Genomic DNA, 11,612 nt, shown 5'->3' on the forward strand with positions numbered 1-11,612 from the left:
TGTTGCGACTTGCCTGATCCCCTCGCAGAGGCCAATCGGAAGCCACAGGAACGTCTTATCCTCTTCGCCTTCGACTCGACACGCTTCGGCCGGCCTGCTTGCCAGGCCATGCGCCGCCTCCAGCGAGACGCCCTCGGGCGCCGGCCATGCCACCGTGGACCCCCATCGCCAGCGTCGTCGTCGCCGTCGCGCTGCCACGTCGATCGGTGGATTGCGGCAATAGAATTATGCGGAGGTTTGTATGCGAGTGGAAAAAAGTTAAATTTGGGGCCGACATGGGGCCAAAAATACGGAGTTGGTTTTCGTCACAACGGATAACGAGGATGGGCGACGTACGGGTCGTGGTCCGCGTGCGCCCGCCGAACGCGAGCGAGATCGCGCGCGGCAACAACGGCCAACGCTGCGTCAAGGTCGCGAGCCCGAGTCTCGTGCACGTGTACCCGGACGACAAGGCCATGGAGGCCGGCGGGCCGCCCAACTCGTTCACGTTCGACAACGTCTTTGGCGAAGACTCGACGCAGCAAGAGGTCTTTGAGGCCGTCGCCAAGCCCGTCGTCGCCGACGTCCTCGAGGGCTACAACGCGACCATCTTTGCTTATGGCCAAACCTCGTCCGGCAAGACGTTTACGATGGAAGGCGCGTCGATTGACGACCCGGGCCTGCGGGGCATCATTCCGCGCACGGCGACCGAGCTCTTTGCACGCCTCATGGACGCCGACGAGAACATGGAGTTTGTCGTCAAAGTGAGCTACATTGAGATCTACATGGAGCGCATCCGCGATCTCCTCGACCCGTACAAGACCAAGATCAACCTCCAGGTCCGCGAAGACGCCGAGAAGGGCATTTACGTCGACGGCGTCACGGAGCTCTGCGTCACGAGCGACGACGAGCTCCTGACGACCATGCGCAGCGGCGCCATGAACCGCGCGGTCGCGGCCACGGGCATGAACGAGGGCTCGAGCCGGTCGCACTCGGTCTTCATGGTCACCTTGTACCAGCGCAACCTCGAGACCAACTCGACCAAAGTCGGTACGCATCACTACTCGATATCGCGCCAATGGCTCATGTGACGACGACAGGCAAGCTGTACCTCGTCGACTTGGCCGGCTCGGAGATGGTGCGCAAGACGCAGGCGTCCGGGAAGCAGCTCGAAGAAGCCAAGACCATCAACAAGTCGCTCTCCGCGCTCGGGATGGTCATCAACGCCCTCACGACGGCCAACGTGACCTTTGTGCCCTACCGCGACAGTAGGCGCCTCGTGCTGAGCCTCGTCCCTGACGTCGCGTGTGTCTAGGCAAGCTCACGCGCGTGCTGCAAGAGTCGCTCGGTGGTAACTCGCGGACCGCGCTCATCATCAACGTGTCGCCGAGCAGCTACAACGCGCCCGAGACCCTCTCGACGCTGCGCTTTGGGAACCGCGCCAAGAGCATCAAGAACAAGGCGGTCGTCAACGCCGAGAAGAGCGCGGAAGAGTACAAGCAGCTGCTCGCCAAGGCCGAGAAGGCCATGACGATGCAGCAAAACTACATCCTCGTGCTCGAAACAAAGCTCAAGCAGCAGCAGCTCAGCGCGACGACGACCGACGCCGCCGTTGCCGAAGTCGCGGCGGTCTCGGCCCTCGAGAAGCTCCAAGTACGACGACGAGATGTTGCCGGTTCTTGTGCCTCACCCCGTGTCCTCTAGGAGCGCGTGGTGCAGCTCGAAGAGCAGCTCGGCGAAGAGAAGCAAGAGTCGCAGCGGCGCGGCGACGAGATTCGGTCGCTTACCAGTGTCCTAAACGCATCCCAGCTCGAAGTGGAAGAGCTCAAGGCGCAAAAAGAGAGTTTTGAGCGCCCGCGCGACGACCACAGCTCGCGGCACCTCCTCGAAGAGCTAAGCCACCTCAAGCTCGAGCTCGACAAGCTCCAGTTTGAGAACGAAGAGATCAAGCTCCATGTGACGACGCTCCAGCAAGAGAACGAGCGGCTCGCGGCGGAGAACGACCAGCGCGCCAACAGTGCGAGCGATGACGACCTCGTGGAGACCACCAACGTGACACTTGCCGCGCCGTTGCCGCCGCCGGCCCCGACGACGCCGCCCCGCGCAAGCAGCTCGAGCACGATTCGCCTCGAGGTGGACGAGGAGAAGGAAGCCCGCGTCTTGCGGCTCGAATCGGACCTCAAGGCCGCGCAGGAGGAGCTCATGGCCCACCAGACGCAGGCACAGAAAGAGATCCAACGCTTCACGGACGAGCGTCGCCTCCTCACCAACCAGGTACACAGATCTGATGGCGATCGACATGCCACATTCGTCTCTAGATTCAAGAGCTTGCGAACCAGCTCCAGTCGGTGCAGACGAGCCAGCAAGCGATTACGTCGGCGACGGGCATGTCGGCCCGGGAGCGGCAGCACATGCGGTCGATCCAGCAAAAGCTCGAGCAGCTCGTGGCCGTGCACCGGCAGCTCCTCCGCAAGTACGCGTCGCTCGAGTCGGAGCACAACGAGGCGCGGCAGAAGCTCGGTCTCCGCGACGACCGCATCAAGAGCCTCGAGGCCAACACGCGCCTCATGGCCTCCAACATGCGCGCGCAGTCGGAGAAGCACCTCGAGGAACTCAGCGCGCTGCATGTGCAACTCGCCGAGCTGCGTCGCAATATGAGCCAGGACACACTGCCCGACCTCCCGGAAGAGAAGCCGACGCCGCTTCCAGTCCGCCGCGCGGCCAGCGTCTATGTCAACCGCCAGGGCAGCGTCGTCGGCGACGGCGTCATTCGCCCGATCCGCGGTGGCGGACGCCGGCAGTCGACGCTCGAGCCGTCGCCGGCCAAGTCGGACGCCGCCGGCGGCCTCGGCTTTCTCCAGCGCATGCTCGGCCTCAAGTAGTCTGTCGCCGTATTATATTGGAATACACTGCATTGTTTTCGTTGCGGAACAGTGCTTCTTACATGTCGCCCCAGTCGGCGTCGTCGTCGTCAAACTCGATCTCTTCGTCCGAACGCAATCCAAAGTCCAAGACGTTGCTTGGCGACGGCGGGACGACCGCTGTCGCCTCGGGCACCGCACGTGCCTGGGCGTCGGCTAATGCTTGCACTTCCGCGGCCGCGCGAGCTTCTGCTTCAGCTTCAGAGCGACCTTGGGCTTCAGCTGCAGCACACGCTTGGGCCTCGGCAGCGGCCCGAGCTTCAGCTTCGGCACGGGCCTGGGCCTCTGCTTGAGCACGGGCTTGGGCTTCGGCGGCGGCCCGAGCTTCAGCTTCCGCACGAGCTTGGGCTTCGGCGGCGGCCCGAGCCTCGGCTTCGGCACGGGCCTGGGCCTCTGCTTGAGCACGAGCTTGAGCTTCGGCACGGGCCTCGGCTTCGGCCATAGCGCGCGCTTGAGCTTCGGCCTGAGCACGAGCTTGGGCTTCGGCGGCGGCCCGAGCCTCGGCTTCGGCACGGGCCTCGGCTTCGGCCATAGCGCGCGCTTGAGCTTCAGCCTGAGCACGAGCTTGGGCCTCGGCGGCGGCCCGAGCGTCAGCTTCGGCACGAGCTTGAGCTTCGGCCTGAGCATGGGCCAGCGCTTCAGCTTGAGCATGGGCCTGCTGCTGCAAGCGATCCGCTTCCTCAGCGGCGCGGGCCGCCTCGTACTGGGCGCGCACTTGAGCTTCGTGACGGGCTTGCGCGGCATGAGGATCCTGACCTACAGCACACAAATACGACTTAGTCTTCCGGCACGCTCACAGATATATTAAGTCCAAATTACACCGCTACATACCTTCGGCCGGCGCGCCCATGGCTTCCAAGACGTTCATGTCCAGAAGCGGCGACCGCGTTGGGTACTCGGCGGCGGCAGCGTGCACCTCACGCTCCTTCTCGAGCAAATGCGCCGCGTTCAGCGACGCCGCCCAGTTCTCAAACAACTCTTCGTGCTTGGCTGGGTCGGCCAGCGCCTTAGCCGCGCGCGTGCTCACGAGCGATAGGTCGTCGCGCCACGCACCGAGCACGTCGCCAATCTGGTCGGGTTGGTACGACCGCGCAAAGAAGGCGGCTTCCGGCAGCCGCTTTGTCTCGACCAGCAGCGCCGTGCACTCGCGGAGCCGGCCAAGCAAGAGCAGTGCAATGAACGCCACGTTGTGCCGGTGCTTCTCGGTCGCGAGCGCCGCGAGCCGCGTGAGCCCACGCAAGTCGCCCTTGGACGTGTACAGCAAGAGCAGCAGACTGAGGTCGTCGGCCTTGACCGCGCACTCTTCCGCAAGATCGTACTTGGCGTCGTTGAGCGCGAGGTCGCCGAGCTGCTTCCACTTGTGCTGCATGTCGGTGGCCGACACGTGCACGTCGTTGGCCGCGCGCTCCATCATGATGGCCTTGGCCACGTCGAGCTTGGCGAGCTGCACGGCCAGGTCAAACCGCTGGTCCGGGTCCGTGCTCAGCTGCAGCGCCTCTTCCTTGAAGCCCTGCGACTCGAGGAAGCGCGCGACCGCGTCCATCTGGTCGGACGGAAGGCGCGGCAGAATCGCGTTGGCCGCGTCAAAGTCGCGCCGGACCACCGCGGTCTGGTACTCGAGCAGCACGACGTTGAGCGTAAAGCTCGTCACGTGCTTGGCCTTGTCCATGAGAAAGACGACGTTCTCGCGCGGGAGGTACCCGAGGAGGTACATCTTGCTCGGGAGGTGCGACACCGTCATGATCTCGCCGCCGACATAGTAGTTGAGGCGGCCGGTCGCGTTCACGTACAGAAAGCAGTCGCCGACCCACGCGCCCGACCCGACTTTCTCGCTCATCTCGTGCAGCAGTTCGAACGCGCCCTCGACGCCGTCCGGACCGGCCGCATGCAGATTCGCCGTCACGGCTTCCCGGTGGTAGCGCAGCACGTAAAAGCTGGCGTCGCTTGCGAGCACGACGAGGTCGCCAGCGTCCGACCAGTAGACGTTCTTGACCGACGCGTCAATCTTGCGCACGAAGCGGAGGTCGTCCCAGTCGTAGAACGCAATGCAGTCAGGCCCACGGACACCGACGAGCGCGCCGCCAAAGAGCCCTTCGGCCGAGCACTGCGCCGGCTTGAGCGTCTTGGCCTCCGCAAAGTTCTTGAAGAGCGTGAGCTTGGAAGACGACTCGCGCGTGACGTAGTCGCCCGTGCCGGTCGGCGACCACGCAAAGTCGAGCGCCGACCCAAAGCTCTTGTTGCGCAGCTGCTGCGACGTGTAGATGATGTACTCGCCGTCGCCGCAAATGACCACAAACCGGCCGTTGGCGTTGTGCTTGAGCTTTTGCGGAAAGACGTCGCAGGACCCGAGGTCGCGGCCGGGCAGCGGCACGCGCTCGCCGTCTTTCAGCCCCAGCTCGGCCACGACACCCTTGAGACTCGCAGTCTGAATCTCATTGTTGGTGGCCCAAATGACCTTGCCGGTCGCGTCCATGCTCGCGATCGGCGTGTCGTGGCCCAAGCGCAGAACGACGCTGCCTTCGTCGTAGCCGATCGCGAGGCGGTTCGAGTTGTCCAGAGCACTGAGGTTCCACGCTCGCTCCATGCCGTAGTTGAGCGTCGTCTCAGCGCGATACGTCGTGCTGTGCCACATGCGCACGGCGCCGTCTTCGCAGGCCGAGATGATGAGCGGGAGGCGCGGGTGGTAGAGCACGTCCGAGAGGTTGTGCGTGTGGCCGTCAAGCGTGTGCACGATCGTCTTGGTCTGGTAGTCCCACACCTTGACCGTCTTGTCGTCCGAGCCAGAAATGAGATACGGCTTGTCGCCACCCGGGTAGTAGTCGACGCAGTTGACGCCACGCTCATGACCTTCGAGCGTAAAGTGGGGGTGGGACGAGGCCCCAGACGCGGACCGTGCCATCAAAGCCCGCGGTCGCAAACGTGTTGGTATCCTTCGGGTTGAACTTGGCCATCATGACGTAGTGGCCATGGCCCTCAAACACCTGCGTGCACAGCCAGTTCTTGTCCCAGTCCCACATCTTGACCGTCATGTCGTCGGCGCACGAGAGGATAATGGGCAAGACCGGGTGCACCTCAAGGTACCGGATGTAGTCCGTGTGCGCGTCAAAGGCGGCGACCTTGTCCATCGTGTTGTAGTTGAAGACGCGGATCTGGAGGTCGTCGCTCGAAGCCACGATCCACTGCTTGCGCGCAATGAAGCGCGCGTTGCGCACGGGCAGCGAGCTCACTTCAAACGACTTGACGAGCTGTTGCTTGTCGTAGTCCCAGAGCATGACGCTGCCGTTGTACAGGCCGGTCAGCACCCATGGCTCGGTCGGGTGCAGGTCCACGCTCTTGACGCGCTCCGACCGGCTCGTGAGCTTTTTCTGATGTCTAGGCGCAGCGGCTACGCATATACAGATGTCATCTAGCGGCCTCATGGAGCGGCCACGTACCATGAGCAGTCGGGTCTCAGGGGTATGGGCCACAAATCCGAAATACTCTGGGGATCGAAGTCATCCTGCGGAAATCAATATCGGTTCTGGCAGTTTCCATACATGGCGACACGGGATTGGCTAAAAGCTTGATGGCGATAGGCTGTATTCACCCAACCTTTGCCTCACCACGGTGCTGCAGGGGCGTAGCGGTAGCTGCACCTCGCCCCGCGCGTCATTGATAAGCCGCAAATGATGTAGTCTGAATTCTCTTCAACATGGGTACCAGTGCAGTATTGGTATTTGAATTGAGAGGTGACAGTTTAGGGAGAAAAGTGCGTGAAATTAGCGACCGCCCGCGACGCGCGTCTCCATACAGCAACAGTGTTTATTTCCAGCGGTTCGCAGCAGCAAGCACCAGCCCCACGTTTAAGCGATGTCCCCTCCTTCTAACCTCTATGCTTGATGCCAAGTGCCGGAAAACCACTGGATGGAAATGACAAATCGTTGATTTAGTACCAAAATAAGATGGGTGACAACGTCGGTCGCAGTGTGAAGTCGCATGCGCATTTTGGGCCAGCTTGCATCTCTCTGTGAATCTCTTTGTGATGTCTTCAAGATGACCCATGACATTGAACTGTCGACTTCAACCACTGTGCTTGTCATGCATGGTCTCAGCGCGCCTCTCGAAGATCGCGATCTTGCCACATCTTTTGATTGGTGCAAAAGGCGATTGATTTCAACCAATCGGAAGGAGCGATGACGTGCCAAGCCTCGTTCGTGCCATAGAAGAACCGGAGGAGGATGCTGACCGAGAAGGACCTCAAGATCAAGGTGGGCGTGCTGAAGCGCTCGAAGAAGGACGTCGGCTTCTACGAGAAGGAGAAGACGAAGCAGCTCGAGAAGATCGCGAGCATGCGCAACGACGCCAAGTACGACGATCATGACATCCGCAAGCAGCAGGAGGTGCTCGCGGAGACTGAGGCCATGCTTCCCGAGAGCTACCAGCGCCTCGAGGCGATCGCGCAGGAAGTCGAGATGCTTCTGGAGCAAGTGCCTGCGGGCTCGGAGTGGGCCTGCATTGCCGAGGCCAACGAGCTTTTGCACGCGTAATACACGATTCGTGGGTTTGCTTTTATATGCATGAGCATGGTCATGGCGCCTTGGCCAGCTCGTCAAAGAGGTCCATCGCACGCTTGCAGCTCGAGGGCACGACTGAGTTGCACCCGCCTTCGCACGCGTTGCGCTTGGCCGGGATCGGGCGCACGCTGGCGTACTCGACGCACGCGCCTACGCCAACCTGAGCTGCAGATCGTCGTATCTCATCGCACCCGCGCAGTCGACGCGAGGCACACACGTCATGCGGTCGGTCGCGTTGAGCGGCCGCTCGGCGCAGACCGCCTTGGTCACGGTCATCGTGCCGTAGAGACACCCGTTCGTGCACGGGTCGTTGAACTCGTTCCTATATGCATGCCGCCAAGTAGTACACAAGACACGCGAGGGCGCGTACTCTGGGCAGATGCGCTTGCACATGTCGGCGTGCCACCGCGACTGCACAGCGAGCGCCGTGCAGTTGGCGCGGACGATGCCTGCGTGCACCTCGGGCGAGACGTCGGTGGGCATCGTCATGTACACACCGCCCATAAGCAGCAGCAGCGCCGCCATTGCCGCGCCCGCCAAGAGCACCACGCGCCCCAGCTGCGACGTCGTCGCGCTGGCATCGGCGTCGTGGACCTTGATGTCCTTCCAGTAGTCGGTCGCTTCCTTGTCCCAGATGCTGCCGCTCTGCTTCACGGCCGTCGCTCGGCGCTGCATCGTCGTACGATTTGGAATGACGTGGCTAATTGTGGCGGTGGGTAATTTTAGAACGAAAAACGGGTTTTGGGTGGTTTTTGAAGTCGGAGTGGACAATAGTGTCTATATGCAACCTGCTTATATGCTCATACCATCGTGGTCATGTACTTGTTGTTGTGGTCTTGGAGCTCGGGTACATGCAGCGCACTGCGCAAGAAGAGGACAACGTCGAGGAGGTGCGTCGGCAGCTGGAGCTTCCGCGTCCGGAGCGACGGCGAGAGCACATCTTGCACCGGCAGACAGAACGGGCTCACGCTCAGATACGATCTCGCGAGCGTCGCCATGTCGCCAAAGACATGGACATTGACCTTCCACCACGCGAGCGGGTCGACGAGGTCGGTCGGCGACGCCGCCGTCAAGGACGTTGCGGCGTCCAAGTACGTCTGGACGGTCGCTTGGAGGGGCAGCGCCGAGCTGTCTTCGAACGGGTACATGTCACTCCACGCCATCATGAGGCTGTCTTTGCCGCGCTTCGGCAAGCACGGCGCCGACGCCTCGGCGTCACTCGAGTCGGAGGCAGGCTTTTCCATCGACGCGCTGAGCGTCACAAACGCCGCGTGCTTTTCGTTCGGACTCAAAAACGGCAAAGTCTTGAACCGTGGGTCCACGGCGCAAATGACGTGGCAGATGGGCGGCGCGTGCTTCAAGAGCGCCGAAACGCCGGTCGCAAGCGCTTTCTGGATCGGCGACTTGCAGCTGCGGAGCCGCTTGGCGATGCCGTGCAGCATGGCAAAGACGAGCGACGCCAGCGGCTCGAGCACACTCGACTCGACGAGGCAGTTTTGCAAGAGCGACTGGATGGGTACGAGCACCTCGGCCATGTCCTTGAGCGTCGCCCAGTCCTCGGCGGCAAGCTCGTTTCTCCAGAGACTCTCGGCGGCGACGACCTGCGAGATCATGTCGCCGGTCGACCACCACGACGTCGCTGGTGTGTCGAGCGGCGTGTTGTGGCGCGGGTTCCGCAGTAGGACCTCCCGGCACCGATGGAGCACGTCAGCGGCGACATCAAAGATTGACCGCACCAGGTCCTCGAGCTGGTGCAGCAGGCACGGCACAAACACAATATTGGGAAACGACGCCTGCAGCGCCGCCAGCGGGCAGTCGCGACCGAGCGTGACGGCCACAAGGTGCGACTCGAGGCCGTACGACTCGAGCAGCGCCTGGAACCACAGCTCGAACGGCCGGTCGCCACCGACGAGCGAGACGTCGAGTGCGCACTGCCGGCGCTCGAACGCGTCCGTGACCCAGTGCGCGGTCGCCACATAGACGCAAAACGACGGCGATCCGAGGTCCCACGTGTCAATCGAGAGAGACACCTCGCCGCGCGGCAACGAGGAAGGTATGGAGCGCACTTCGCAGCGAGAGCGCCGCTTCCCGCAGCATCGCAATGAGCGCTGGGCCTTGGAGCGACTGGAACGACCCGGTGGCCTTGGACTTGAGCAGCTGGTGGAGGTCCGGGTCCATCTCGAGCGGTGCGTACTGCGTGACAGCGTAGTGGATCCATTGCTGGGTTTGCGCCATGGACTGCTTCGTCGGCCGCATCGGCAGCTTGCTCTCGTCGGCGGCGGCGGCCTTGGTGCTCTCGCCGAGGTCGGGCGATGCGCTCGGTGGGACGATCGCCAACGGCAGGCGGAGAACACTGCTCCCGCTCTCGCTTGGCTCGTAGTCCTCGGCGCACTTGCCGGGCGCGTAGATGCCATGCTTCCGGCGCAGATGGCGGTTCATCGTCGACGTGCCACCAGAGTAGGCAAAGCGCGTCGAGCCTTCGGGGATGCAGTGAAGACACACGATGGACTTTCTGTCCTCGGATTTGCGAAAGTGCTCCCAGATGAAGCTCGCATTAATGAGCCGCTTGCGCTTGCGCTCGAGGCCGACGTCCGCAAGCATGGCTGTCGCGTCGCTCGGAAGCTCGTCGTCGTCGCGGAGGCGCTTGGCGGGCGCGTCAGGCGGGGGCGTGACCGGCATCTTGTACTGAACCGGCTTCGTGACTGAACCGTTGGTTCTTGCTGCGTTCGGATTGGCTATAAATATTGTGCTTTCGCCGCCTCGGATTGGGCATATCGCTTCGAGGCGACGCCTATTGGCGGAAAAGCGCCAAGTGCCAGAACACGCCCATCACTCGGCCTTGGAGTTTGCCGTTTGGCCGAACGTCAGGATCATTCGTCTTCCCGAGCTTGGTTGATGCAAGGGCCTTTGGCTGGCTTCTATCACCGCAATGGCCCACACTGATGTGCTCTGGACACTCGCGTCGACGTCTGGGCGCGGGCCGAAGACGCTGAAGGCAGCCGACATGGTGAAGCCTCCTGTGTGTACCGCCATGTGAATTCCCCCGTTCGTCGTTCGTCACCCATTCGTGCAAAGGTGGCTCTTAACCACGTTCTGTGCTTCAATACATGTAATGCTCCAATAGAGAGGTACTAGTAGTACAGTTTTGCTTTTGAGGCACAGGACTCCTCCGTACAAGGTACTTGGCGATGGCTGCAGTGACTAGACAGAGCACTTCTCTGCGGCGTAGCTCATCACGACCATTTCTGCGATCAGCAGTTCGCTAGCCTTTCAAGAAAACGATCGATTTGACGCCAGGAACAGGTACATTCGCACGTCGCTAATGGCTGATCACGGTCCCACGAGAAAGCATTTCCTACTGATGGGATGCCGGTACTTGAACATTGGTGGACTGCAGCTCCGGGTTGCAGACATCCCTGCGAGCGTCGGCGGCGATGGTTCAAGATACGAAAGTAGCCAATCAGAGGGTGCCACCACAAACCAAACCCCTGCACAGCGATTGGCCCAATATGGGGCATCCGGATGCTGCAGTACAGCTGCGGCCCAGACAAGAAATTGACTGCCGCACCATGGTAGACGTTGACGCAGCGCGCATGGAGGAGCTTATCTCGCTGCATGTAGCCGCTGCGCCTCGAGATCGACAAGGGCCTCAAGACGCGGTCCATCCGCGTCAAGAGCGTCGCCTTCCACCCGACCGAGCCGTGGGTGCTAAGCGGCCTCTACGATGGCACGGCCACGATCTGGAACTACGAGACCGAAGAGCTCGTCAAGTCGTTTGAAGTGAGCTCGCTGCCCGTGCGCAGCGTGCAATTCGTTGCGCGCAAGCAGTGGATTGTGGCCTCGGGCGATGACATGCACCTCACGGTCTTCAACTACAACACCATGGCCAAGGTCGTCAGCGTCGAGGCGCACCACGACTTTGTCCGGTACGTCGAGGTGCACCCGATCTTGCCCATTCTCCTCACGTGCTCGGACGACATGGCGGTCAAGATGTGGGACTGGGATAAGAACTGGCTGTGCACGCGCGTCTTTGAGGGCCACGGCAGCTACGTCATGATGGCCAAGTTCAACCCGAAGGATACCAACACGTTTGCGACCGCGGGCTTTGATGGCACGGTCCGCGTCTGGGGCCTTGCGACAAGCACGCCCCACTTTACCG

The 11,612-nt window shown here is 61.9% G+C and overlaps 7 protein-coding genes across 7 annotated transcripts; 4 read left to right on the top strand and 3 right to left on the bottom strand.

Annotated features, from left to right (window-relative positions):
• Positions 1-323: 323 nt before the first annotated feature.
• Positions 324-2,861, top strand: SPRG_13431 (hypothetical protein; the record flags this gene model as incomplete). The annotated part of the gene is made up of 5 exons (XM_012353254.1): positions 324-1,029; positions 1,080-1,247; positions 1,295-1,632; positions 1,684-2,253; positions 2,298-2,861. The coding sequence occupies 5 exons, from the start codon at positions 324-326 to the stop codon at positions 2,859-2,861; spliced, it is 2,346 nt and encodes a 781-aa protein (XP_012208644.1).
• A 62-nt stretch (positions 2,862-2,923) lies between these two features.
• Positions 2,924-3,708, top strand: SPRG_13432 (hypothetical protein; the record flags this gene model as incomplete). The annotated part of the gene is made up of 2 exons (XM_012353255.1): positions 2,924-3,041; positions 3,107-3,708. 2 exons carry the CDS (start codon positions 2,924-2,926, stop codon positions 3,706-3,708), a joined length of 720 nt encoding a protein of 239 aa, XP_012208645.1.
• A 15-nt stretch (positions 3,709-3,723) lies between these two features.
• On the bottom strand, positions 3,724-6,373 carry SPRG_13433 (hypothetical protein; the record flags this gene model as incomplete). Its single annotated transcript, XM_012353256.1, has 2 exons — positions 6,335-6,373; positions 3,724-6,285 (listed from the first exon to the last, which is right to left on the bottom strand). Exon 2 carries the CDS (start codon positions 5,797-5,799, stop codon positions 3,724-3,726), a length of 2,076 nt encoding a protein of 691 aa, XP_012208646.1. The 5' UTR covers positions 5,800-6,285; positions 6,335-6,373.
• Positions 6,374-7,084: 711 nt separating this feature from the next.
• On the top strand, positions 7,085-7,447 carry SPRG_13434 (tubulin binding cofactor A). Its single transcript, XM_012353257.1, has one exon. The coding sequence runs from the start codon at positions 7,118-7,120 to the stop codon at positions 7,424-7,426; it is 309 nt and encodes a 102-aa protein (XP_012208647.1). The 5' UTR covers positions 7,085-7,117; the 3' UTR covers positions 7,427-7,447.
• Positions 7,430-8,137, bottom strand: SPRG_13435 (hypothetical protein). The gene is made up of 3 exons (XM_012353258.1): positions 7,824-8,137; positions 7,645-7,775; positions 7,430-7,603 (listed from the first exon to the last, which is right to left on the bottom strand). Exons 1-3 carry the CDS (start codon positions 8,126-8,128, stop codon positions 7,467-7,469), a joined length of 573 nt encoding a protein of 190 aa, XP_012208648.1. The 5' UTR covers positions 8,129-8,137; the 3' UTR covers positions 7,430-7,466.
• Positions 8,138-8,253: 116 nt separating this feature from the next.
• Positions 8,254-10,132, bottom strand: SPRG_22326 (hypothetical protein; the record flags this gene model as incomplete). The annotated part of the gene is made up of 2 exons (XM_012353262.1): positions 8,254-9,393; positions 9,500-10,132. The coding sequence occupies 2 exons, from the start codon at positions 10,130-10,132 to the stop codon at positions 8,254-8,256; spliced, it is 1,773 nt and encodes a 590-aa protein (XP_012208652.1).
• An 890-nt stretch (positions 10,133-11,022) lies between these two features.
• SPRG_13436 (hypothetical protein) lies at positions 11,023-11,569 on the top strand (the record flags this gene model as incomplete). Its single annotated transcript, XM_012353259.1, has 2 exons — positions 11,023-11,025; positions 11,075-11,569. Coding segments are annotated over 2 exons (498 nt in total), but the record flags the coding sequence as incomplete, so codon positions are not given.
• Between the last annotated feature and the right edge of the window lie 43 nt (positions 11,570-11,612).

The sequence above is a fragment of the Saprolegnia parasitica genome (genome assembly GCF_000151545.1).
Source record: "Saprolegnia parasitica CBS 223.65 unplaced genomic scaffold supercont2.118, whole genome shotgun sequence".
Lineage (NCBI taxonomy): Eukaryota > Oomycota > Saprolegniomycetes > Saprolegniales > Saprolegniaceae > Saprolegnia > Saprolegnia parasitica.